The 27,884-nt window shown below is 48.0% G+C and overlaps 1 protein-coding gene and 1 pseudogene across 2 annotated transcripts; one reads left to right on the top strand and one right to left on the bottom strand.

Annotated features, from left to right (window-relative positions):
- On the top strand, window positions 1–26,489 carry ADGRE2 (adhesion G protein-coupled receptor E2). Of its 2 annotated transcripts, XM_039252350.1 has the most exons (20): window positions 1–65; window positions 4,536–4,589; window positions 4,904–5,023; window positions 6,663–6,818; window positions 9,668–9,799; window positions 10,381–10,527; window positions 10,967–11,113; window positions 11,205–11,251; window positions 11,375–11,452; window positions 11,841–12,018; window positions 16,011–16,118; window positions 16,284–16,504; window positions 16,711–16,890; window positions 17,460–17,657; window positions 17,939–18,174; window positions 19,956–20,022; window positions 20,289–20,380; window positions 21,467–21,635; window positions 21,720–21,830; window positions 25,639–26,489. In XM_039252350.1, exons 1-20 carry the CDS (start codon window positions 35–37, stop codon window positions 25,645–25,647), a joined length of 2,481 nt encoding a protein of 826 aa, XP_039108281.1. In that variant the 5' UTR covers window positions 1–34; the 3' UTR covers window positions 25,648–26,489. The 2 variants fall into 2 exon arrangements, with proteins under 2 accessions (XP_039108281.1, XP_039108282.1); XM_039252351.1 differs by lacking the exon at window positions 16,011–16,118.
- LOC120245345 lies at window positions 18,606–18,698 on the bottom strand (annotated as a pseudogene).
- Window positions 26,490–27,884: the final 1,395 nt, after the last annotated feature.

Here is a 27,884-nt window from a genome sequence, read left to right as displayed (position 1 = left end):
ATTCTCTCTGGCTGGGCTTACTTGTGTCTGCACCATGAGAAACGGGCATCTGAGTGTGTTTCCGGGTAGGTAGAGTTATAACAGTGGGGAGAGGCCACTAAAACTATCTGGGAGCGCTATCCAGGCTGATAATTTTCTCTGTTCGCTTTATTTCTGGGTTTTGCTCTCTTTCTGATTTTCCCACTGTCTTTGTAAGGGAGAGCAGGGGAGGGATTTTTAAGAATGGTATTAGCTCAATTAATTTCTCAAAGAAGAAAGTTGGTGACACATATTTCTAGGGCAGACTGGGGGACTTTTCAGAGCTTTCTCATTTTATGGCCTGTATTAGACCAGGTTCTCCAGAGAAACAGAAATAGTAGTTTCTGTATATGTATACAAGTATATGCACATGTATGACAGAGATGTACATGTGTGTGTGTGTGTGTGTGTCTCTCTCTCTCTTCCTATATATATATATATATATAGGGAGAGAGAGAGAGAGAGAGAAGAGAGCATGTTCTAGTTTAAGAAATTAGTTTATGAGATTTTTGAGGTTGGAACGTCCAGAGTCAGTAGGGCAGATGGGAAACCCAGGGATATTTTCAGGGACGTTGATGTTATATGTCAAGTCCAAAGTCAGTCTGGAAGCAGAATTCGCTCTTCCTAGGAGGGGTCAGCCTTTTTTTTCTCGTAAGGTCTTCAGCTGATGAGGCCCACCCAGATTATGAAAAATAATCTGCTTTGTTTTTATTTTATTTACTTTTCAAATATAATTTATTGTCAAGTTAGCTAACATACAGTGTGTACAGTGTGCTCCTGGCTTCAGGAGTAGATTCCCATGATTCATTGCTTACATATGACACCCAGTGCTCATCCCAACATGTGCCCTCCTCAATGCCCATTACCCATTTCCCCGTCCCCCCACCCTATCAACCCTCAGTTTGTTGTCTGTATGTAAGAATCTCTTATGTTTGCCTCCCTCTCTGTTTGAAACTATTTTTCCCCCTTCCCTTCTCCCATGGTCTTCTGTTAAGTTTCATATGAATGAAAACATATGATATCTGTCTTTCTCTGACTGATTGATTTCACTTAGCATAATAAATACCCTCCAGTTCCATCCACATTGTTGCAAATGGCAAGATTCCATTCTTTCTCATTGCCAAGAAGTATTCCATTGTATATATAAACCACATCTTCCCTGTCCATTCATCTGTTGACGGACATTTGGGCTCTGTCCATAATTTGACTGTTGTTGATGGTGCTGCTGTAAACATTGGGGTACATGTGCCCCTATGAATCAGTGGTCCTGTATCCTTTGGATAAATTCCTAGTGGTGCCACTGCTAGGTTGTAGGGTAGTTCTATTTTTAATTTTTTTGGGGAACCTCCAAACTGTTTTCCAGAGGGGCTGTACTAGTTTGCATTCCCACCAACAGTGCAAGAGGTTTCCGTTTCCCCACATCCTTGCCAACGTCTGTTGTTTCCTGAGTTGTTAATTTTAGCCACTCTGACCGGTGTGAGGTAGTATCTCAATGTGGTTTTGATTTGTATCTCCCTGATGATGAGTGATAATGAGCCTCTTTTCACGTGTCTGTTAGCCATCTGGATATCTTCTTTCTAAAAGTGTCTATTTACGTCTTCTGCCTATTACTTCACTGGATTGTTTGTTTTTGGGGTGTTGACTTTGGTAAGTTCTTTATAGATTTTGGATACTAACCCTTTATCCGATATGTCATTGGCAAATATCTTCTTCCATTCCATCTGTTGCCTTTTAAGTTCTGCTGATTGTGTCCTTCACTGTGCGGAAGTATTTTTTTTTATCTTGATGAGGTCCCAATAGTTCATTTTTTCTTTTATTTCCCTTTCCATCAGAGACGTGTTGAGTAAGAAGTTGTTGTGGCTGAGGTCAAAGAGGTTGTTGCCTGTTTTCCTCTCTAGGGTTTTGATGTCTCACATTTAGGTCTTTCATCCATTTTGAGTTTATTTTTGTGTATGGTGTAAGAAACATGGTCCAGTTTCATTCTTCTGCATTCTTCATTCCAGTTGCTGTCTAGTTCTCCCAGCACCATTTGCTAATGAGACTATGTTTTTTCCATCATCAAAGATTAATTGGCCATACATTTGTGGGTCCAATTCTAGGTTCTATATTCTATTCCATTGGTCTATGTGCCTGTTTTTGTGCCAATGCCATACTATTTGATGATTACAGCTTTGTAGTAGAGGCTAAAGTTGGGATTGTGATGCCTCTCCTCTCATTTTGGTTTTGTTCTTCAATATTACTTTGGCTATTCAGGGTCTTTTGTGGTTCCATACAAATTTTAGGATAGTTTGTTCTAGCTCTGAGAAGAATGCTGGTGTAATTTTGATTGGGATTTCATTGAATGTGTAGATAGCTTTGGGTATTATTGACATTTTAACAATATTTGTTCTTCCAATCTGCCGGAGGCCGGCTCTGGCAGGTCCAGGGGTCCCCGAAGGATGGACGGTGTCGGCGAGAGAGAGAGAGAGTGAGAGAGCCCCGAGATTCTTTCTGATCACCAGGCAGGCATCTCTGTCCCGTCAGTTTTCGTGTCTTTATTTAAAGGTTCAACAATAATATGAGGTCAGAGAAAAGGAATTTCTTACAATGAGTGGCCTTTTGTGATATCAATTGCAGAATTATCCCAGCCATAGTGAATTTATGACCAAGGAAATAACAGGACGCTCTTAGTGAAAAACAGGATAACATATAGGTTAAATTGTACATAGATAAGCTAGGAGTCATTCTGTCTGGCTCTCAAGAGGATGAATGATTCTGAATTGGTTTGTTTGTGGAAACTACCAAGGGGGCTCTATATGTATCAGTCTTTGTATCTGAGTTTATGTTTTAATTACTCTTATCTATCCTCATCCCAGCTGCCTGTGTAAGGGAGGATGTTTGTGGAATGTAGGCCTTGAGGAAGGGACTGCCATACATCACCAGTTAGTAAGTTATGTTCTGCCCTTATTTGTACCTTAACTATAAATTAGGTTCTTCTGACATGGGACCAGACTCAATAGTAACTCTTGTGTTCTTAACCCCCTTTATTATCTAAGTCTTGGATCTGCAAAGCCCATAGGAAGAGCCTTTTGATAATGATCCATAGAGCTTTATCTAAAATCTCGTTTGTAAAGGCAGGAATATGCTTTTCCTTATGAGGTATCTGTGTTCAGAATATGGGTCTGATATGGAATATTGTGAGGCCTGGTCAATACCAGCAGGCTTATTTCCGGCATGAGCCAGTAGTAGCAGAAGGAGATACCAGTTTTGTTTCTCATGGCAGGAGCTGTGCAAACATTGCCATTTTCTTGCCGTGACTGCCATCCAGAGAGGCCAGTGCGGCTCCCGGCACCAATCCATGAGTGTGGAATGTTTTCCATTTCTTTGTGTCTTCTTCAATTTCTTTCATAAGTTTTCAGCATACAGATCTTTTACCATTTTGGTTAGGCTTACTCCTAGGTATTTTATGATTCTTGGTGCAATTGTAAATGGGATTGATTCCTTGATTTCTCTTTCTGTTGTTTCATTATTGGTGTATAGAAATGCAACCAATTTCTGTACATTGATTTTATATCCTGTGACTTTGCTGAATTCCTGTATCAGCTCTAGCAGGTTTTTGGTGGAATCTTTTGGGTTTTCCATGTAGAGTATCATGTCATCTGCAAAAAGTGAAGGTGTGACTTCTTCTTTGCGAAGAAAGTAATCTGCTTTAATCAGAGTCTACTGATTTCACTGTTAATCTCATTTAAAAAAAAAAAAAAAGGAACCAACACCTTCCCAGCAACATCATGCCTCCCATGAATGGAAGGACAGACTCGAACAGGTGGCCCAGTGATTGCCTATAGGGTAGATTCCTTTGCACCTGGAGTCCTTTTCATACCACAGAGCCTGTCCAGTGAGCCATCACTCCTGGCACTGCACCTGGAGAGGTCACTTAACCAAGAGATGTCGGCTCTACCTGCCGGTGCTCTTAGTTGTCACTCCTCACCTGTCATCAGCTCCCCCTCTCTTGACGCCAGGGCTCCCTGTGAGGAGTGACACAGGGCTCACTGTGAGGGCTCACACTTGGGGCTTTCTGACCCCCAAATCCATGCTCTTCTCGTGTGCCCCAAAACATGTATGTAGAAGAGGGGACAGTGATCCTGGAAGAGGAATTCTCAGGGCAGATTTCTGCCATTGTCAGAGAACATAGACCCTGGCCAATCTGAGGACTTTGTGCTTCAAGATTCACCCCCTCCACTGGGAAAGGTTGGAATTTCTATGTTGTATCCCTGACATCACCTGTGTATACTTTGTCCCCTTACCTGTAGCACTGAGTCTCCATGAGGACAGTGTCTGTTAGTGATGGACTCCTCAGAGAGTCCAGGGAGATGGAAGGAAAAGAATTGGTTCTCAAATCTTCATAAATTACAAGAGGCTTGGGAGAGCCAGGGACTGTAGCATCAGGGCCACCTCCCAGGAGCAATGACCATGTGCACAACGGTTGAAACTGGAGCTCCACTCTCTCCTCTTTGTCATTTCTGTGTTTTCTGCCCCAGGACTCTTGATACAGATGCTGTTGCTATTGGGAGCGGCCACTCAGAAGCCTAGTGGTGAGTCTGCCCAGCCAGCCACGTGGGTGACACAAACGGGGGAGTGCATGATGAGGTCTGGGTCCCCTCACCGACAAGCAGGGAAAGGGGGGCATATTTTTCAAGTGAGGCTCTGGTCTTCTGGAGATAAGAGAAACTGTTTCTGCTTCCACAAATGTTCAGAGTTTGCTGTGTTTTCTTCTTCCAATGGCAGTCATTCCTTTCCTTCCTCCACCTCTCTTCCTCTGCTCCTCACCCCCAACTGGCAGCTGGCTCCCTCCATTTCTTAAGGCTTGAGACTGTGTTCTCTGTCCTCACACCCTCTGCCCCCATAGACTGTGCCCGGTGGTGCCCTCTGAACTCCAAATGTGTCAACGCCACGGCCTGTCGCTGCTCTCCGGGGTTCTCTTCTTCTTCTGGGGAGATCTTCACCAACCTCTTAGAGAATTGTGACGGTACAGGGGCTTGGAGGGGCGGGGGGGGGGCATGGAGAACGTTGGGGCAGGTGGTAGGGGGAAGACGTTCTCTTCTCCATGTCTCAGTTTGCTTGTCTATAAATTGGGGATCATCGTTGTACCTACCCCATATGGATGGAGTGAGATTTAAAATTTGCTTGTGTGAAGAACAGGTAAAGTCTAGAACAGAGCCGACCATCAACACAAGCTCTTATCATGGCTACTGCTGTTATTACTATATGATCATTCTCATTGCACAAAGAAAGGGGAGAAACAGTGGAAGCAGGAGGAGGAAATAAACACAGGACTTGGAAGCCAGGCTCTTCTCCTGGCATGAGCTCACCAGAAACTCCTGACCCATCAAGGTCATGGTTTCCCGCCTCACTGTTCACAGCAGGCCATGAGGAAGCAGAGCTACTTGTTGTTTTTTTTTTTTAATTAATTAATTATTATTTATTTATTTATTAAATAGTTTATTCTCAAATTGGTTTCCATATAACACCCAGTGCTCATCCCAACAGTGCCCTCCCCCATGCCCATGACCCCCTTCCCCTCTCCCCCACCCCCATCAGCCCTCAGATTGTTCTCAGCATTCGAGAGTCACGTCCTGGTGCTGGCACCCACAGCCTGGGCCTGGGCCCTCAGAAGGGAAGTCCATGAGCTCAGGTAGGAAGCTCTGCTCTGGGGGAGACCAGTTGCCCGTCCCCACTCATCACGATGTCATGAGCCCTTTTGGGCTCTAAAAGTCTTTGGTGCCCTGATTGGGATGTTCAGGACCAAACATTCTGTCCCTGCGTTTTGATTCATCTTACTAAGTTGTTGAAGTTGTTGACAGCTGATGGTGTCCAGCTCTTGCTCTGTGGGTCCCTGAGCTACTCAGAGGGGGCCAGGCTCATGGTGTCTTTCCTCTCATGTTTAGAGAACAGGAAGAGAGATAGGAAGCCAGGAACCATGCAGCTGTGAGAGCTTGGCATGTTGCTTCCTCATTTTGTGTCTGCGGTAGACTCTGATAAGGGGAACTTCTTCCAGTGTTGCAGATAGTAAAATTCTTCTAGAGGCATCTTGGAGCATCTTGAAAATGTCTGACAGCAGAGCTGGGGGTGTGGGGGATGAGCACTGTGAGGTGCACTTGGGTCACTGCGAGTAATGGGAGGTGGAAGCTGTCAATGGGCAGGGGCTGACCACCTGGCTTTATCCTCAAGTATGAGTGGTGAGTGTCACCCAGCCATGACTCTCTCCATTGTCAGCATTGAGAGTGACCTCCAGTGCCACCGTCCCTCTGACTGGAGCCCTCCCCCAGCTTCCCAGTGGTGCAAACAGTTTCACAAGAGAGAGTCTGGAGCCTGAGTCAGTGCCTCCATCTGCCCCACAAGACCTGCAGAAGGGGATGCAGACCTCCTTCCAGCCCCCATCATGGCACAGCAGAGTGTCTGATTCTAGGGGCCCTCAGGCCCAGCCAGAGAGCAGAGATGGGCAGAGCAGTCAGGAGGCTTTCCGGGGAAGCTGGCTCATGCAGTCCAAAGAACTGTGAACTGAGTTCTTTCTAGGCCCCACAGCAGAGTAGGACTGGAGGCCAGGGCCTCTGCCCTGTGGGAACTCACACTTTTGGCTGGTGACCCTTTGCCCTGTTGTGTTCCAGACATCAATGAGTGTGCACCACCCTTGGCGGTGTCCTGTGGAAATTTTGCCGACTGCCAGAACACAGAAGGGAGCTACCACTGCGAATGCAGCCCCGGGTACGAGCTTGCTTCTGGGGCAAAAACTTTCAAGAGTGAAAGTGAGAACACGTGTCAAGGTAAGAAGTAGCCCACGCCTTCCGTCTCCCCATCCATGAGGTTGGGGGTCACCAGAGCCATTGCTAAAGCATCCCCAGAGGCAGGATGAGTCAGGACAGGTCTGTCTGTTCCTGGGCCACCGGCACAGAAAGGCAGGGCAGCGGGAGAGACAAGGGCCTGGACCCAGGCTTTGCCTCTTGATAGCTGTGTGTGTGACGCTGGCCAGGATACTCATGCAGAAATCACCGTTCATGTGCCAGCGGTGGTATTATTGTGCTTTTGTGTTAAAAAGACAAAGCGTCTCTAGTTTTTACAGATAAAAACAAAAGCGCCTTTGCCTTTTGTTAACTGTGTGACCTTGGGCAAGGGATTTTGCTTCTGTGCCTCAGTTCACCCATCTGTAAAAAAGGGGGTGACAGTGGTGCTTACCTCACAGAATTGCGGGCATCCCCAGGGCCTGTCGCCCAGGGTGGGCACTGAGTGCAGCCGCTCCAGCCCACACCTACTGCAGTCGCATCTCTTGCCGCAGTGATGCCACCGTTTAGGCCCGGAGGCCAGCCTCTGCGCGGCACCAGGCTTTGCCCCCCTTCCAGGGAGAACAGCAGGCAGCGGAAGGGGCTTTGGGTGTCCACAGGGGTTGGGGGGGGCAGCAGTGGGTAAGCAGGAGCCACAGCTTGCCCAGCGAGAGGGGGTTAGTGCAGATACAGAGAGAAGAGGGGAAGGCAGAGGTGAGGTGAGGACGGGGCAGAGCTGAGGGTCCAGAGGACTCTAAGGAAGGTTCCCAGGCTCCCCCCTGTGGTGGAGAGAAGAGCCCATGGCCTTGGTCCCGGCCCCCTCCTCCCCTGCAGCAGAGGACAGAGCCTTCGCGTGAAATGGAAGAAGGTCCCTCACTTCCATGTGAACATAGCACGTTTGAGGCTGGGTCCACTCCCACTTGCCTCCTGGGGCCGGAGGCCCTTGTGCAGCGAGCAGCCTGCGCAACTGCACATGATGAGCGTGGATCCCACTCAGCGTGCTTGGACTGGGTATGCCAACCCCCACCCCACCCCACCCCGCTGTTGTGGTGCTTGTGGTCATCCAGGAGCGGCGTCGCCATGTTACAACAGGCCAGGGAAGAGGAAGGGACTCCATTGGCGGCTGGGTGGACACAGAGGAAGAGACAGGAGAGGGACCTCCATGGACCTCCAGCTGGGTGACGGGGAGGGGACAGTCTCCGCTGGTTAGGCCCAGGGCCTGCCACCTGAAGACCTGGCTCTGTGAAGGCTCCTGTCACAGCCAAGGACACGTCACCCATGTCGGGCGGTGCGACCCGCCGCTCGGAGGCCCCTTGCCCCGCCCTCCCCAGGCATCAAAGCAGGTCCTTGCCGCCTGCCTAGTGTCCCGCGCCTCCTCGAAGCCCGGGCTCAGAACCCTCCACGGAGGGTCACTTCTGGATGTTGGGAACGTACCCCCCCACCTCCCTCCCTGGCATCTTATCTGCATAAAACAAGAGGCGCGTGGCATCCAAGATACTTGGCTGGAGGTGCGTTCCTGTGGGAGCCCCGTCCTCGTTGCCACCATCGGTACCTTCCCGGACCAGCCCCGTGGGCGTGGCCTTACCAGGCGGCCTCTCAGACCCTCGGCCATGACGGGCCCAGAGACCCCATCTGGGAGGCGGGAGGATGGAGACTTGAGAGCAGGCCCCCGGCCAGCCCTGGCCTGGCCCGCATCCTGCCTGGAGAAGGCCCCTCCCGGTGCCCTGAAGCCCCCTTCTCGCTGCTCAACCTGCCTCTATTTCCCTGCGTGATGCTCTGTTCCGACCCTCCCCCGTAACTTCGGCTCAGGGGCCTCGAGGCAGCCGATGACCAGGACCCGGACGATGCTGTGTCCGGGGTGGGCCAGGTGACACCCCTCACCCCCGGCCACTTGCACACTTGGACAGTGAGGCGACCCAAGAGGCTCCCTGTCTGGACCGGATGACAAGAGAGACGGTCATCCAGGACCCCCGCCCCAGCCCTCTCCCGGGGGGCAGGACACGGAGGCTGAGCCCCGTTCAGCTGGCCCAGCATCTGCCTCCCTGGGGGGAGGCCAAGGGCTGAGAAGACAGAGGCATCTGCCATCCCTCACCCATGGGCACCCGCGCCCCTCCCCCCGCCACCCAGCCCTCGCCCGCAGCTGGCCTCACCCAGATGTGGATTCTCGCCACTTCCTGCCAGTCCAGGGAACGGCTTCACGGGAATCAGAAATATGCAGCGTCGCTGCCCCGAGGCTGCCTGGCTGGACACCAGCAACTGTCCACGCCAGCCCGGCACCCACCGTCCGGGGGCCCCAGCCCCCCGGCCACCATCCTTCCTCTCCCTGCCGCCCCCGCCCAGAAGCCTTGTCTTTAAAGGCCCGGCTTGGGTGTGGGACGGGTCCATGGAGCCAGAGTCTCAGAGTTAGTGTGGAGGGGAGCGTGCTGTCCCGCGCGGGCCACCGGGGCTCCTAGGGGGACTCGGCCAGCAAGCGGCCACCCCGGCGGAGTCAGGACCAGGCCATCGCCGGGAGCCTCGGCAGGTCCTGGTCAGGTGTGCGGCACCTCCCTGGCTCTCAGCTCCCAGGAAAGCCCACCCTGGGCCCGTCTGCCTCCTCGGGCTGGGACACAGGGGGTCATGTGTCCCCGGCCCAGCTGCGAGCCACCCGGAGAGGCAGACGGGGAGGGCTCAGACTGCTTCCTGCCACACTTGGACAACCGAACATCCGGGCCACCACGCTTCGCCCGCAGGACGCCCCCGTGTGGATTAGAAAAGGCACCCGCTCGCTGAGGAGGAGAGAGCGGGGCCTTCCAGATGCTTCTATCCCAGGAAACAGCTGCAGGCAGGCATCCAACACCCTCCCCTTCCCCCTGCAGACGTGGACGAATGTCAGCGGAGACCCAGAATCTGCAAAGGCCGCACCATCTGCGTCAACACCCAGGGCGGCTACACCTGCAGATGCCCACCCGGCTTTAAGCACGACAAGACAGACCCGAACACGTGCTCAGGTAGAGGCCCCGGAAGACGCTGTGAGGCTGCGCTGGAGCTGGGAGGGGCCAAGGCAGAGGAGCCCGAGGAGCCCGAGGAGGAGGGAGAAGACCCTTGGGTTCCTGAGACGCTAGGGGTTTGCTCTGCCCAAGGATCTGCCTCCCCACAAGGTCCACCACAGAGCGGGGAGGTAGCAGGGCCTTCTGGGCCTGGGGTTCCCTCGTGGGGCCCCCCGGCCTCTGTGAGCATCCCCTGGTCTCGCCCCTTCCTCATCTGCCGCATGGGAGCAGGGGGAGGTGTCACTTCCAGTCCCTGGAAAGGAGGCTGGGCCAGAGCTGGGGAGGGAGTAGCCGACAGCCCTTGGAAAGAGAGTCCAGTCCCTATGACTCAGTTTCCCTCCTGGTTTCACAGCCTATGAACTGAGGACCATGGTCCCTGCCATGCCCATCTTGCAGGGAGACCATCATAGGGTGCACTGAGATCGAAGTCGAAGGTCGCCAGGTGGCAGCACGTGCAATAACAGCAAGGGTCCCTGATGCTGGGCAGTGAGAAGTGGGTGCAGCCAGTGGAGGGGACCCTGACCCTCTGGCTTTGTCCTCAGACGTGAATGAATGTACCTCGGGGCAAAGCCCGTGCCACCGCACCACCCACTGCCTCAACACCATGGGGAGCTATGAGTGCCGCTGCCGCCCCGGCTGGAAGCCCATTCCCGGGTCCCCCAATGGCCCAAACAACACCATCTGTGAAGGTCCAGAACTCAGATGCCACGTCCTGGAGACCCACACTCAGAACCCCTGATCGCATATTCAGTGGCACCCACACAAACCAAGCCAAATGAATGCTGGCGGCACCCTGCTGCACCAGGCGTTAATTCTTTTGAGGCTCGATGGGAAAAAGTCTAGTGGGGGTCTCGAGGAAGAAGCTGGGGTACTGAGGAGTAGGCTCCTTGGAGACCCCGGTGGCCACTAATTACTCACTGGGATTTCAGTATTTCACAACCTGCACATCTGTACAGGGCTCACGTGCTAGGTGTCAGGCCTTGCCGCATTTCCTGTAACTCCTGCATCACCAGGATGTGGGGGTCAACAGGTGACGTCACCTCCAGCCAAGGTGGGAGGTACTAATATGGGGAAAAAGCAGGTGGGATACGGAAGGAGGGGGCCTGACTCCCCCCTTTGTGTCCCCAGATGTGGACGAGTGCCGCCCTGGACAGCCTGCATGCCACAACTCCACCGTCTGCGTCAACACTCTGGGCTCATACAGGTGCCGCTGCCGCCGTGGCTGGGAGCTCAAACCCGGATTCCAGAATATGCAGCCAAACACTACCTGTCAAGGTACCTGGTCTGAGCTGACCCCAGACACCATCCCACCCTCCCCACCGCAGACACTCGCACACCTAATAAACGGCTGTTCTATCCCCTGCAGAGATGGCCTTCCCCCCCTGGACCCCACCCCCTGGAATCCAGAGCCAGGTGAGTGGCCCCAGCAGGGACCGGGAGGCAGGGATCCCTCCACACAACCCGCCTGGTTCCCCCAATTTCCCCCCTCCCCCCCCCCCACGAGTCCCTCTGACCTGCCTCGTCTCCTCTTCCCAGACACTCACCAGCTTCTTTGAAAAAATCCAAGCTCTGCGCAGAGACTTCAAGCCAGCCTTGGCTCAGGGCACCATCCAGGTAAGAGCACAACCCAGGAGAAGAAAAAGAACCCAGGCACCCCATCGAGGCCTGGAAGGAGGCAGCCCCGTCACAATGGCAACTTCTCTGAGACCCCTGCCTCTCCCACGGTGGGTGGGAGAGCAGGCACGCCAGTGCCCATAATCGATGGGCACCCGTCTGCACCCACAAGTGACTTTTCTCTTGCTGTTTCTGGACAGCGGGCTTATGTCATCTTGGCATTTGTGAATAGGGTTGACCATGAGTGCTGGATTCCTGGGGTAGAGACCCAGGGAATCAGATCTAGGACCACTTTTATCTACCAGTTTCTAGGGGCTATTCTCCGGGGCTGAGTGGGAGGGGTCTTCATGGCTCACCCAGTCTCTTTTCTCACCACCCACTCTCCCAGGACCTCATACAGGGGGTGGATGAGTTGCTGCAGGCCCCGGATGACCTGGAGGCTCTGTCCCCCTCAGAGCAGCGCTGTGTGGCCACGAACCTGCTCGTAGGCCTGGAGAACGTCCTGAGAGACGTAAGCCAGGCCCTTCCCAATGGGCCATTGACCTTCAGTGCATCTGCAGGCACAGGTAAGTACTGGGGTCTTCCCCAGGCTCCTGCTCTGCCTTCCCCCACCTCGTTTGTCCCCCAGCCTCACTGGAGCCAGTGACCACGCGTGTATCAAAGTGTGGCGAGGATGTGGAGAAACGGGCACCCTCCTACACTGTTGGTGGGAATGTAAACTGGTGCAGCCCCTCTGGAAAACAGTGTGGAGGTTCCTCAAAAAATTAATGATACAACTCCCCTATGACCCAGCAATAGCACTGCTAGGAATTTACCCAAGGGACACAGGAGTGCTGATGCATAGGGGCACATGTACCCCAATGTTCATAGCAGCGCTCTCAACAATAGCCAAAACATGGAAAGAGCCTAAGTGTCCATCAACTGATAAATGAATCAAGAAGATGTGGTTTATCTATACAATGAAATACTACTTGGCAATGAGAAAGAATGACATCTGGCCATGTGTAGCAACATGGGTGGACCTTGAGGGTGTTAGGCTGAGCGAAATAAGTCAGGCAGAGAAGGACAGATACCATATGTTTGCATGTATAGGAGGATTAGGAGGAACTTAACGGAGGACCATGGGGGAGAAGAAGGGGGGGAACAGGGGGAGAGGGAGGGAGGCAAACCATGAGAGACTCTTGAATGTTGAGAACAAACTGAGGACTGATGGGTATGGGGGAGAGGGGAAGGGGGTGGTGGGCATGGAGGAGGGCACTTGGGATGAGCACTGGGTGTTGTATGGAAACCAACATGACAATAAACTATTAAAAATTTTTTAAAAAATAAAAAAAGAAATTTCACATGAATAAAAAGTAACTATGAATTAAAAAAAAAACCCAAAGTGTGACACTCCATAAACCGATTAAAAGTTTAAAAAGAAATGAATAAAACTGTAAACCATATACATTTTCATTGTAATATAAATTATCAGCAGATGAAATAATTTTTTTAATGTTATATTTATTTCTGAGAGAGAGAGAGACAGCGTGAGCAGGGGAGGGCCAGAGAGAGAGGGAAATACGGAATCCAAAGCAGGCTCCAGGTTCTGAGCTAGCTGTTAGCACAGAGCCCGACGCGGGGCTCGAACCCACAAACCGTGAAATCATGACCTGAACTGGAAGCCAGACACTTAACCAACTGAGCCACCCAGGTGCCCCAGACAAAATACTTACAATGAAGAATTCAGGCTAACAAAATGGAAGCATTGTCAAGAGAAGACAATTTATTAAATTTTAAAGAATGTAAATTTTATGTTATTTGGTATTTCAGTTCACCACGATTTTAAACAAACTGTACAATTCAGTGGGGGCTTAGTACACTGGGAGCTGTACAGCCCTCACCTGCATTTCTAAAATATTTTCATCACCCTAAAAGTAAATAGTGTGCCCACTAACCGGTCACTTTTCATCTCTCCCTCCCCCAGCTACTCAAAGCCAGCAGTCTGTTTTCTGTCTCTACGGGTTCCCCTATTCTGGACATTTCATATCTATAGAATCATCATGTTTTCAAGGTGCATCCATGTTGTAACATGTGGCAGTATTTCTTTCTTTTTTTATGGTTGAATAATAGTCCATCATTTGGCTACAGCACCTTTCTAAAATTTTGTTTTAATGTTTATTTATATTAGAGAGAGAGAGAGGCAGGGCGTGAGTAAGAGAGGGTCAGAGAGAGAGGGAGACACAAAATCCAAAGGAGGCCCCAGGGTTAGGGTTAGGGTCAGGCTCTGAACTGTCAGCACAAAGTCCAACGTGGGGCTCGAACTCATGGACCGTGAGATCACGACCTGAGCTGAAGTTGGATGCTCAACCGACTGAGCCACCCCGGTGCCCCTACAGCACCTTTTGTGTATCCATGAATCCCACTGTTGGACATTTAGGTTGTTGACTTTTTGAGTAGTGTTTGACTATTTTGAATCGCATTACTATGAATATTGCTGGATAAGTTTTTGCTTGAATAATTGTTTTCTGCTCAATGTATACAGACATAGGAGTGGGATTTCCCAGTGATATGGAAATGCTGTGGCCCATCTTTGGAGGAATGACCAAATAATTTTTCCAAAATGGCAGTGCCATTTTACATCCCCATCGGCAACACCCAATGGTTCCAATATCCATATTCTCAGCAACACTTGGTACTTACATTTTGTTTCCTGATAGTCACTTCAGTGTCCTTTGCCTATTTTTAAGTCAGGTTGTTTTGTTTGGCTTTTGGTTGTTGAACTGCAAGAGTTCTTTACGTGTTCTAATAGTAGACTCTCTGAGACATGTAATTTGCTAATTTTTTCTCCCATTCCACAGAGTGTCTTTTTAATTTAATAAACAAATGTGTCTGTTGGATGAAATCCATTTTCTCTGTTTTTTCTTTTGTTGCGTGTGCATCTGGTGTCTTATCTAAGAATCCATTGCCAAATCCAAGGCTGGGAAGATTTACACCTGTGTTTCCTTCTAACTGTTCCAGTGTTAGCTCATAAATGTAGGTCTTTGACCCATTTTGAATTAATCTTTGTGTGTTGTGTGAGGTAGGGTCCCTTCTACTGCAAGTGGAGATCCAGATGTGCAAACACCAGTTGCTGAAGAGACTTTTCTTATTTCATTGAACAGTCTTGTCATCCCTTGTTGAAAATCAGTTGACCGCAGATGTATGGGTTTATTTCTGGACTTCCAATTTTATTTTATAGGTCTGTATGTCTATCTTTATGCCAGTACCCTACAGTTCTGATTACTGCAGGTTAGTAGTGAGCTTTAAAATCAGGAGGTGTAAGTACTCCTTTTTTTTTTTTTTTCCATTTCAAGGTTGTTTTAGGCATTAGGGCTCCTTGCAATGTCCTGTGAATGTTAGGATGCACTTTTCCATTTCCAAAAAAAGAAAAGTTTGGAATATTGGTATGGATTGCATTGAATTTGTAGATCTTTTTGGGAAATATTTCCATCTTAAAAATATTGTGCCTTTTATTTATTATTATTATTATTATTATTATTATTTTCTTTCATAGTTTATTGTCACGTTGGTTTCCACATAACACCCAGTGCTCACCCCAACAAGTGCCCTCCTCCATGCCCATCACCCCGCTTCCCCTCTCCCCCATCCCCATCAGGCCTCAGATTGTTCTCAGTATTCAAGAGTCTCTCATGGTTTGCCTCCCTCCCACTCCCCAACTTTTTAAAAAATATTTATTTACTTAGAAAGAGAGAGAGAGGAAAAGGCAGAGAGAGAGAGAGGGAGAGAGAGAATCCCAAGCAGGTGCCACACTCAGCGTAGAGCCCAATGTGGGGCTCAGTCTCATGAACTGTGAGATCACTACCTGATCTGATATCAAGAATCAGATATTCAACTGACTGAGCCACCCAAGTGCCCCAATATTAAGCCTTTTAATCCACTAACATACAATGTTTTCTAGTTATTAAGGGTCTTTCATTTATTTCAAAAATATTTTTGTAGTCTTCTGTGTTAAAAGTCTTGAAGCTCAGGTAAATTTATTCCTAATACTTTGCTGAAGATTCTTTTACATCTATGTTCATAAGAAATATTGATCTATTATTTTCTTGTAATGGCTTTATCTTTTTTTTTTTAAATCAGAGTAATGGTCACTTCATAAGATTACTTAAGTAGTATTCCTTCCTCTTCTACTCTTGGAAGAGTTTACAAAGGATTCTTGTTCATTCTTAGTTAAATGTTTGGCAGAATTCACCAGCAAAGCCATCTCATCGAGGCTTTTCATTTTGGGGAATTTTTGATTACTGATCAGTTCTCTTTGCCTGTTATAGGTCTGTTTGGACTTTATTCCTTTTTCAGTTACTTTTATAGTTTGTGTGTCTCTAGGCATTTGTTAATTTTATCTAAGTTATCCAATTTTTGGTGTACAGTTGCTCATAGTATTTTCCTATAATCCTTCATAAATTCAGTGTGTGTGTGTGTGTGTGTAAACACACATATCAATATCAATAATGGTCTCATTCCAACCACTACAACCACAAATACTATGCTAACTCCCTTACCTAACTCTGACATCTCACAGACCTGTCCCTGAAGGTGCAAGAACAAGGAGAAACAAATGTCACCTTGAGTCAGAACCAGGCAAAGATGTGGCTGAGCTTGGATGCGGTGCATAAATCTAGTGACTCAGGTAACGGCTGAGATGGGAGGAAGGTCACAAGATACCCAAGGATGTGACAAACGGGGACCTGAAGCTTAAGGGGAAGTAGGGTACATAGTGGCACCAAAAGGGTCCATCTGAGGCAGAAGGGGCCCCTTGGGCACCCCCAGGTATCGACACTGGCTTGTCCTGCAGGTGCTTCTGTGGTGGGCCTCATCTCCACTCCAGGGATGGGCAAGTTTCTGGCTGAGGCGCCCCTGGTCCTGGAGCCCAAGCAGCAGGAAGCCCTGCATGAGCCCAAGGGCTTGCTGGGAGAGGCCTCCCCTGTCCTGCTCTCAGATGTCATCTCTGCCTTTATAAGCAACAAGGACACCCAGAACCTCAGCTCCCCCGTCACCTTCATCCTCTCCCACCATGTGAGTGCTGATGGAATGGGGCTGTGGGTGTGCAAGGGACTGGTCTGGGGCTCAGCCTCGCTGTCCACATCACCCTTTGTGTCTGGGGGGGGGGGTCCTCCATGGGTGAGTCATCCCCCCAGGAGGGTCCTTTGCAGACCAGCTTGGGATGAGCATTTCTGAACACCAGGACCACCAGCTCCCACCTACACTCTGTTCCTATACAGCCAGTGACCCCTGGGCCAACGCACAAGGTGCTCTGTGTCTTTTGGGATCTTTGTCAGGTTGGATGCGGTCACTGGTCCACCACAGGCTGCAGGCTTGTGGCCATTGTGGACTCCAGCACCACCTGCCAATGCACCCACCTCAGCAGCTTTGCCGTCCTCATGGCCCACTACGACGTGCAGGTGAGCTCCCTGGGGAGGCCGCAGTCCATGTCGATCGCTCTCTAACATGTTTCCCCACACGTAGGAGCTTTAAAGAAACAAATGTGTATCTCGCGGTTTCTGTGGGACAGGAATCGGGTGTGGTGTAGCTGAGTTGCTGCTCAGGGTCTTACAAGGCTGACTCCATGGAGTCAGCCAAAGCTGCATTCTTGTCTGAGGCTTAGGGTCGTCCCGTGAGCTACCTGGTAGCTGGAAGAATTCAGTCCCTTGCAGGGACTGCAAAGTCCAGTTGTAGGACTGGGGTTCCACGTTCTTTCCAGCGATGAACAGGGGACCCTGCTGAGCTCCTAGGGGCTCCCTGCATCCCTTCTCCCCAGGCCCTCACACAGTGTATCAGCATTTCTGTCCACAGACCAGCAAGAGAAACTCCCTCACCTCAAATGCTCTCAAACTTTGAATATTTTTCTCTAGGAAGAGCCTAGAACTTTTGAGAGCACACTGATTAGGCCAGGCCCCTCCAGGGTGATATCCCTCTTAAAGTCAACTGATCTAGGACCTGTGACTGTGATGTCCTCTTTGCTGGGTCCCAGGAGGAGGATCCAATGCTGGTCGTGATCACCTACCTGGGGCTGGTCCTTTCTCTGCTGTGCCTCCTCCTGGCAGCCCTCACCTTCCTGCTGTGCAAAGCCATCCAGAACACCAGCACCTCGCTGCACCTGCAGCTCGCAGTCTGCCTCTTCCTGGCCCACCTGCTCTTCCTCACGGCCATCAACCAGACCAAGATCAAGGTACTGACACTGTCACAGAGGATCCCCCCGCCCTGAGACAGGTGGTGCTCAGTTCATGGCGCCATTATTGCACTGATACCTTAATACAATGGTCTTGGGTCCCAGGGAAGTTTTGAAGAGTAAGTAGCCTATTTCATATTGACACAACTAGATAATAAACCTTCTGTTGACAATTCCTTTATATACATGGGAGTTCTTCCCACTGGCAAGGTATGGGAGAGGTGCTGGGGCCACCCTCCTCCCCGACAGTCCCTCCTGATGATTACTTACTCCTCCCCCAGGTGCTGTGCGCCATCATCGCGGGTGCCTTACACTATCTCTACCTGGCCTCCTTCACCTGGATGCTGTTGGAGGGTCTCCACCTCTTCCTTACTGCACGCAACCTGACGGTGGTCAACTACTCTGGTGTAAACAGGTTCATGAAGAGGCTCATGTTCCCTGTGGGCTATGGAGTCCCGGTTCTAATTGTGGCCATTTCTGCTGCATCCAGACCTCACCTTTATGGAACACCCACCCGGTAAATGCAAATTCCCACCATCCTTATCTTCTCCAGCACAACCATGGCCATCATAGGACCAGAGGAGTCTTTTTTTTTTTAATGCCCAGACAGAACACAGAGAAGACACGCTGAGTAATAACGCTGAGGATGTCTTTTTGGTGGGAAATTATAACAGTTAAGCAGAATGTCTTTAAAGCTTTATCCTTTGAAGAGCAAAACTGAAATCAAAATAAGTGCTTAGGACATCATTTAAGAATCGAATCTACTTCTTTATCCAAATCCTTTAATCCATTTTTTTTTTTAATTTGGAACTGGGGAGCTGATTTATATAATAGTTTGCTATTGTATTGGTAATGCCCCAGAGGAGGCTCCCCTCTCCCGTAGGCCAATCTGTCAAGTGACAAGGCAGATTCACGGTGCCCTGGGGCTGTGGTGGCAGTGGGGGACAAACACGGTGACTGCTAATGAGAATGAAATGTCTTTTTTTAAACTGATAAGAACAGATACTACACTTGATCTTAGCCAAAAGGCCGGGAAGCGAGTGTCTTTTTTTTTTTTTTTAAATAACAATTTTGGCTTAAGTCTTCATACTTTATTTTCTTTATTTATTTAAAAAATGTTTATTTATGTTTAAGAGGGAGCGCAAAAGCAGGGGGTGGGCAGAGAGAGAGGGGGACAGAGGACCTGAAGCAGGCTCTGCACTGACAGCCCAGTCTGAGCATCAGGCTCAGACCCACAAACCGAGAGGTGGCGACCGCAGCCGAGGTCACATACTCCCCTGGTTGAGCCACCCAGGCACCCCATGAATGAAATTTCTTTTAAGGAGTTGAAAATGTCCTCAAGTTAGATTTTGGTGCTGGTTGCATGACTGTGAATATTCTAAAGATGACTGAACTGTATAGTTTAAATGGGTGAATTTTATGGTATGTAAAATATATCTCAATAGAGCCATGAAAAAAAATGAAAACCAAGCTGATGGGTTTTGCAGCAGGATGAAAAAAAATTAAGTTGAACAGCACAAGAAAGGCCCCAAAAAGCATGTTAGGTTCACAGGATTCTCAAAAACTGTTAACATGTTCGTGGGCTTTTCCTCACTCCAACACTGTTTATCTCAGAAACAGCATTCACCATTAATATCTCAGCTAAGGGGCACCTGGCCGCCTCAGTCAGTTGAGTGTCTGACTCTTGATTTCAGCTCAAGTCATGATCCTGGGGTGGTGAGTTCGAGCCCAGAGTTGGGCTCTGTGCTGAGCACAGAGCCTGCTTAGGATTCTCTCTTTCTTGGGGCCCCTGGGTGGCTCAGTTGGTTAAGCATCCGACTTTGGCTCAGGTCATGATCTCATGGCTCATGAGTTCAAGCCCCATGTCGGGCTCTGTGCTGAACACAGAGCCTGCTTAATATTCTCTCACTCTCTCTTTCTCTCTCTCTCCCCTGCTTGCTCTCTATCTAAAAAATAAAAAACCAGAAAAACTCAGCTGAAAGTATAATTTTCTTAGAGAATCTTCCTTAGCCATCCCAACCCCTCAGACTCCAAAGTCAGCATGACACCCAATGATACATTCTTATAGCTCCACATTTTCATTTTATTCTTACAGTATGTTTAATTGTGTGTTTCCTACTTCGTGTGAGATTTGTGGGGCTTAAGACCCTGTGTACGTTCTTTACCACTGTGTTATCAAAGCCAGTGGCAGAGCAATAACAGAAGAGTCAATATTTGTTGATGAATGAATGAATGAATTTATATAATTGTTCTATATTCCTAAGGACGAATGCATTTTTTACCCTCTCTCTCACTCAGCTGCTGGCTCCGTGCAGAAAAGATATTTCTATGGAGTTTCCTTGGACCAGTTTGTGCCATCATCTCTGTGAGTAATGACGTCAGAGCAACCTCAATGCTCAGCTGAGGGTCATTAGAAGAGCAGAATCATAAGGGGGTGGGCGGTGACAGGGGCAGGAATGTCCCTGGATTGTTATGAGTTTGCTTGGTTTTCTAAGACCCCTCCTAAAACTGTAAGCTCTAACATAGTGACTTAATATGAAAACTACTTAAACATGGGATTGATGTGGGGCAGATTAAATACAGATGATCGATTGACATTGTATCCGATAAACCTTCTGTGGTTTCCTGAAGGTCAATGTAGCACTGCTTCTGATGACCCTTTGGATTTTGCATAACAAACTGTCTTCCCTCAACAGTGATGTATCCACCCTCCAGAACACAAGGTAAGATGCAGGAAGGAATGACAACCCCACCAGCATGTGTGGTTCTAAGGGCAAAGCCATGTGCCTCAGCAGCCCTTAATGTTTCTTCTCGGGGTCTTCTGAGGGGACCCAGAGGAAGGAGATGTAGCTATCCTTCTCAGTCAGAAGAGCTGGCACTGTGGCCGAAATGTGCAGTCCCTTTCCAACCCCAGCTTGTTACCTCCCTCAGCAACAGGAAGAATCGACACTGGTCATCCAAAAGTCTTTGGATTTTGCCAGCAACCCTGTGATGAATGTGCAGAGAACATTTGTGTTCCCACACAGCACTGAGAAAACCCCATGACTCTTTCCACAGCCCAGCCTCTGCTTGCACCCCCTGCCTCAGTTCAGGCTCCTTCTCACCCCTATTTTGTTCTTTTCTCTGGAGAAAATCCTAGTCGATGTCAAATCTTCTGGGAGGCAAGGGCAATCCCTTTTTCCAGCAAACTTTGTGCAGATTTAATGCTATTTCTTCCCTGTTCCTACCATTATTCTTTCCAAATGAAAATAGAAATCTTGCCTTTGTTATTTTTAAAGTTTATTTATTTTGAGAGAGAGAGAGAGAGAGAGAGAGAACACATGCACAAATGGAGGAGGGGCAGAGAGAGAGAAGGAGAGAGAGAATCTCAAGCAGGCTCCAAACTCACAGTGTGGGGCTCGAACTCACAAACCATGAGATCATGACCTGAGTCTAAGTCAGACGCTCAACTGAGTCACCCAGGTGCCCCTTGCCTTCGTTATTTTTAGTGCCCAGGTCCCAGCACAGAGCCTCCGCAGTAGTGTTGGTTGCATGAATTTCAGGGTCTCCGTGGAGCATCATAAAACTTTTGAAACTTACATTATGAAGTATCCTCATCCTCCTGGGTCCAAATCAAAACACTATCCTGGTCCCAGGTGGCATTTTTACTGTAGGGAGTCACTGCCAGCACAGATCAAAGCTGATCACAAGTCAGTCTGAGAACTCATCACCAACAGCGGGAGACAGGAGCATCCACGGGGTGGAGATGAGAATGGCTTCTGTTGCGTTGTCCCTGGTGCACAACGAGCCCCCTTCCTCCTCCTCCCCAGGATGCTGACATTCAAGGCGACGGCTCAGCTCCTCATCCTGGGCTGCACGTGGTGTCTGGGCCTCCTGCAGGTGGGGCCAGCCGCCCACGTCATGGCGTACCTCTTCACCATCATCAACAGCCTACAGGGCGTCTTCATCTTCCTCGTCTACTGCCTCCTCAGCCAGCAGGTACCACTGTCGCGCCCCCATCCAAGACCCTTCCTGTCCTCGCCCCTCTCCTTGAGCTGACCCAAGTGCCCTCTGCCTCTGCAGGTCCTGGAGCAGTACAGGAAATGGTTCAGAGGACTCAGGAAAACCAAAGCTGAGTCTGAGAAGTACACACTGTCCAGCAGGGTCGTGTCTGATGCCTCCAAACCCAGCACGGTAAGATCACATATTGCTCCCACTTACCTCAGTCACTGAGCTGCTTGAGTACCATCTGCCCATCACATGGAACAACTTTATGATGCTCTAGGGTGGCTCACTCTTGGTTTGCTTTTTGACTCCTTGACTATTAGCAATGGTCTCTTTTTAAAGATTCGTTTAAAAATATATTTTGCTCCTACTCCTCTGGGAATTGTGTTCATCTTTTTCTGTGTGTGTTGCATTTATTATATATTATATTATATTATATTATATTATATTATATTAATTGATTAATTCTGGAAATAGTAGTATGCTTTATTATTTTTTTTAAATTGCTTATTGTCAAGTTGGTTTCCATAGAACACCCAGTGCTCATCCCCACAAGGGCCCTCCTCCATGCCCCTCACCCCCTTCCCTTCCCCCCCACCCCCATCAGCCCTCAGTTTGTTCTCAGCATTCAAGAGTCTCTCATGGTTTGCCTCCCTCCCTCTCATCCCGTTTCCCCCCTTCTTCTCCCCCATGGTCCTCTGTTAAGTTCTCCTAATCCTCCTATACGTGCAAACATATGGTATCTGTCCTTCTCTGCCTGACTTATTTCGCTCAGCATAACACCCTCGAGTTCCATCCATGTTGCTACACATGGCCAGATTTCATTCCTTCTCATTGCCATGTAGTATTCCATTGTGTAGATATACCACATCTTCTTGATCCATTCGTCTGTTGATGGACACTTAGGCTCTTTCCATGTTTTGGCTATTGCTGAGAGTGCTGTTATGAACATTGGGGTTCATCTTTTTTTTAATATAGTTTATTGTCAAGTTGGTTTCCATAGAACACCCAGTGCTCATCCCCACAAGTGACTTCCTCCATGCCCATTTCTCCCCTTCCCCTCTCCCCCCATCCCCATCAACCCTCAATTGGTTCTCAGCATTCAAGAGTCTCTCATGGTTTGTCTCCTTCCCTCTCTGTAACTAATTGTGTTCACCTTAACTCTTACACGTCAACACTCTTATTAAACATCTGCTGTGCAGCAGGCATGGATAACTGAGTAAACAAGAATCAGTGATCTGAAGTGGTGATGCATGTCCTGTTCAGAGCCACATTATCCTATCCTTTTCCTCTACACCCGCTGAGCAGCAAACCCTAGAAAGGCAAAAATGGGGAAGTTGATATGCATATTTATGAATTAAACAGAAATAAGTGTTGGCTGGCATCTTGGACTTTCTTACAAGGCCGTCTGACTATTTTCTGCACTCTCTAACCACTGAGGAGCCAGGAAGGAAAAGCAGTAATGGTGTAAGATGATTCATGGTGATGGTTACCAAGAGCCAACACTTACTGGCTTAGACTTAACCAAGTTCTTTTTTAAAAATTTGTTTAATTTTTATTTATTTTTGAGAGATAGATAAAACATGAGTGGGGGAGGGGCAGAGAGAGAGGGAGACACAGAGTCTGAAGCAGGCTCCAGGCTCTAAGCTGTCAGCACAGAGCCCGATGAAGGGCTCAAACTCACAAACTGTAAGATCATGATCTGAGCTGAAGTCAGATGCCCAACCCACTGAGTCACCCATCTGCCCCTTTACCAAGTTCTTTACCGATGTTTTCTCATCTCTTCCACTTTCTGTTAAATCCCTTGACTCTCTCTCTCTCAGAGATAAATAAAACACTTAAAAAATTTAAAAAAGGGGGTGCCTGGGTGGCTCAATCAGTTCAGCGTCCAACTTCAACTCAGGTCATGATCTCGCAGTTCGTGGGTTCAAGCCCTGCATTGGGCTCTGTGTTGACAACTCAGAGCATGGAGCCTGCTTCTGACTCTGTGTCTCCCTGTCTCTCTGACCCTCCTCTACTCACACACACACACACTCTCTCTCTCTGTCTCAGAAATAAATAAAACATTAAAAAATTAAAAAAAAATAAATCCCTTGAGTCTTCCTTCCCATCTAAAGGAGCCCTCTATGCTGCCAGGAAGTCTCTGTGTTTCTCTCTTTACCTTGCTCATCCAATATCCACCAGCACTGGTTCTGCCACTGAATCACCTGTCTCTTCCTCCTTTCCCAGCAAATGTTCTCACCACCTATTTCACAGAGAAAATCAGAGTCATCACGATGACACCTTGTGCCAGTGGCTATACCAGCCAAACCTCCGCATGCATCCATTTCACATTCTTGTATCATGCATGCAATTTCTCTCCCCCTCAATGGAGACACTACTTCCACCTGCTCTTTGGATCTCATCATTCATGCCTTATTAGTTATCTTTCAATCATTGTTCGCACATTCTCCCTCTCTCCTTCCCCCTCCCTCTGTTACCATCTCCACAGTATTTCTCCCATCGTCATGGACACATGTTTGGTTCTCTTCTATCTTAAGAACATGTACTACTTGCCTCTCTTTTTGCCCAGTCTTCTAAAACTTGGTGCCTCTGGTGTTTAAAGATATAGGAGTGTCGGGGCACCTGGGTGGCTTAGTCGGTTAAGCGTCTGACTTTCGCTTAGGTCATGATCTCACGTGGGTTCATGGGTTCGAGCCCCACATCGGGCTCTGTGCTGACTGCCAGCTCAGAGCCTGGAGGCTGTTTCAGAGTCTGTGACTCCCTCTCTCTCTGACCCTCCCCTGCTCACGCTGTCTCTCTCTCTCTCTCTCTCCTAGAAATAAATAAAACATTTAAAAAATAATAATAATAAAAAAATAAAGATATAGGAGTGTCTCATCCTGGCATCTCTTTCGTGGCTCCCTGAAGCCTTGTTCAAGAAAGACAAAATATTTGCTCTTGTGTTCAGTTCTGAATAATTTCATACAGCACAATTTTTATGAACTTATTGTGCAGAGGTAAGCACCTGAAGTTGCCCAACTCAAACACCAGAAATTACACTGAGCTTCCTGGAGACCCAGAAAGAAGTAACTTTTATTGGGAATGGAAACGCTAAAGGGGAACAAGATGCAATCAGTGGTTTTTACATCTTAGGTGATTGATGACAGATATTTCCAGCCTTGCATTAATTTCTCCCCTACGCTCTTTTGTTTCTCCACGTGTAAAGCAACATTTTACAGACTCAGAAGCAGAGGGACCAGGACATATATCTTGAAACAGATCATATTTTTCAATAGCACTTCATTGCTCTTGTCCTCTATAACTTGGGGGTTAGGAAATGCAGGTAGATGGAACTTTTGAGGAAGACCAGAGTCTCTCAAAGTGCAATCGGATATAGCTTTTTTTTTTTTTTTTTAATGTTTTATTTATTTCTAGGAGAGATAGAGACAGACAGTGTGAGCAGGGGAGGGTCAGAGAGAGAGGGAGTCACAGACTGAAACAGGCTCCAGGCTCTGAGCTGGCAGTCAGCACAGAGCCCGACGTGGGGCCCGAACCCACGAACCGCGAGATCATGACCTAAGCGAAAGTCGGACGCTTAACCGACTAAGCCACCCAGGCGCCCCTGATATATTTTAATGTTTTATTTATTTCTAGGAGAGAGAGAGAGACAGCGTGAGCAGGGGAGGGTCAGAGAGAGAGGGAGTCACAGACTGAAACAGGCTCCAGGCTCTGAGCTGGCAGTCAGCACAGAGCCCGACGTGGGGCTCTAACCCACGAACCGCGAGATCATGACCTAAGCGAAAGTCGGACGCTTAACCGACTAAGCCACCCAGGCGCCCCTGATATAGCTTTTTGATGTTCCTCTGACATAACCATCTGTCAGGGAAATTTTGTGATTGAAAATCACAAAAACAAATTGAAGGGTTCTTAAACTTTTTATTTATTTTTTTCAATGGAAACTTAAAACTTATCATCCTGTGGTCTTACATAATTTCTAAAATATTATTTTTTCTAGGTTAATTAAGACAACCTTTTGAATTATATCTTCTGAATCCCACGTGAAATTGGAACTGAGCCCCTACCAGAGGACAAGCAAGACTATGTTGTGTGTGTGTGTTTCGAGAAATTCATCATGTCAGCAATGTGAAAGAAAGAAGTCAGCCATGCTTCACATTCCATTCCTGCAAAATCTGGAATTTTTATGTGCCTTTCAGTGTGCTCAGAAAACTTCCAACATAGAAAGGGCCAGCCATGGCTCAATTTCTTGGTCACCCTGGATTAAGCCCTTCACTGAAGCCTCTCCTTCCTTCAAAGACTCTTCCAGATGCTGACAGTCTATGAGCCAGAAAATCCACCTCAACGGATTTTCCTGCCAACAGCATTCATGAGAATGGAAATGTTCGCGACATAGTCGGGATTTTGTAATTAAGCCTGTGGGTTTAGTTATTCAGTCCTTCAAAGATGCTGATTTCTCACTCTATCTAAGGCAGAGATCAAGAGAGACACAGATTTTACCTTCATGGAGCTGAAAGATTCCTATAAATCAAGTTTCTACAGATGGACAATTGAAGTAGAAATGATTTCACAGACACTGTCTTCTTTGAAAACTCAGATTATGATATATATGTTTTAGGCTTTGTAGGCCAGTGTATTAGTCAGGACTCTTCAGAGCAATAAAACCAACAGGAGATACACACACATACACAGATATTTATGAAAAGATTTATAGTGAGGTATTGGCTCACATGATTATGGAGGCTAAGTTCCATCATCTGCCATGTGCAAGTGGGAGACCCAGGAAATATGGTAGTATAGTTTGAACAACTTCTTCTTCTTCTTCTTCTCCTTCTTTTCTTCTTCTTCTTCTTCTTCTTCTTCTTCTTCTTCTTCTTCTTCTTCTTCTTCTTCTCCTCCTCCTCCTCCTCCGTCGTCGTCGTCGTCTTCTTCTTCTTCTTCTTCTTCTTCTTCTTCTTCTTCTTCTTCTTCTTTTACCTCCTCCATGTTGTTCTAAACCCAAAGACCATGACTTGGAGCTGGTCCATGGGGCTCCCACTAATGATAACCGCCACTCAGAACCAACCACTGGGAACGGGAAACCCTTTACGTCAGTGTCCCCAACTTCAGGCACTCCTCTGACACTATCATGATTTGTGCTATACGTAGTGTCTGCTATCACACTTATCTTTATCTTGACCCTCTATTTTTCATCATCCTAGGCAATCCTAAAGTTTTCTCCCATTATGCATTAACATAAGCCAAGTTATAAAAATTGAAAAAACATCCATCGATATATCAATCAATATCTCAAGAATTATATTTTGGAAAGACTTTTTTGGGTGCTCATTTTAATCATAGCGCTTGCCTTAATTTGTACAGAGGTCCATCCATTTGTGCTTTTGCTTCCGCATTGGATAGCCAGTGCTATAAGCACAGAGCATATGGCCAGACACAGAAGAGATAAGTGAGATAAGTAGATTATTTCCTACATCTTTTTTATACTCATTCTAGGGATGAAGAAATGGAGACTTATGGACATGAACTAATTGGTCCACGGTCACACCGTTAGCACGCAGCTGAGCCAGGGCATGCTTTTAAGATAAACTTAAGGGGCGCCTGGGTGGCTTAGTCGGTTAAGCGTCCAAACTTTTGCTTAGGTCATGATCTCGCAGTTCATGGGTTCTAGCCCCGCGTCGGGCTCTGTGCTGACTGCCAGCTCAGAGCCTGGAGCCTGTTTCAGTCTGTGACTCCCTCTCTCTCTGACCCTCCCCTGCTCACACTGTCTCTCTCTCTCTCTCTCCTAGAAATAAATAAAACATTAAAAAAATTAAAAAAAAAAACCAGAAAACTAAGATAAACTTAAAACCCAATGCTCATGAATGGGACTGTTTTGAGACATTGCCCGAAAGGGGGAGGTAAGAGGTGGATTTGGAAAGTCTCTATGAAGTGGTATTTGGAAGGAATCTGCATTTTGGGAGGAGGAGGATGAGAGGAGAAGGAATTATGCCATGTGCCTTATAAAGCAATTGGAAGCTTCCAGACAAGAAAGTGACTTCTCTCCCTTCCAAAAATGCTTTTGCTTGTGAAATATTGTTGTTTTTGTGAAGAGAGAGATTTGAATAAAATAGAGTCTGGAAAATACGAAAATAATTTTCTGTTCCCCAAATCCAGAGATGGGGCTGTCTTGTAGGGGTGAGAATCATAAAAGTCAGGTGTGAATGTCATCAGCCTTAGACAGAAGTAATGATCTACTTACATGGGTTT

Source organism: Hyaena hyaena, unplaced genomic scaffold (assembly GCF_003009895.1).
Source record: "Hyaena hyaena isolate Hyena2069 unplaced genomic scaffold, ASM300989v1 scaffold_414, whole genome shotgun sequence".
NCBI classification, from domain to species: Eukaryota; Metazoa; Chordata; class Mammalia; order Carnivora; family Hyaenidae; genus Hyaena; species Hyaena hyaena.
Note: the sequence above shows the minus strand (reverse complement) of the source record. Positions and strands in the feature narration are given on the sequence as shown.

Excerpts from the sequence above, each read along its gene's own strand:
- ADGRE2 (XM_039252350.1), top strand. The coding sequence starts at position 35 with ATGAGAAACGGGCATCTGAGTGTGTTTCCGG. Across the intron at positions 10,528-10,966 it reads AAACAACACCATCTGTGAAG|ATGTGGACGAGTGCCGCCCT; the intron begins GTCCAGAACTCA and ends TTGTGTCCCCAG. Across the intron at positions 21,636-21,719 it reads ACTGCCTCCTCAGCCAGCAG|GTCCTGGAGCAGTACAGGAA; the intron begins GTACCACTGTCG and ends CTGCCTCTGCAG.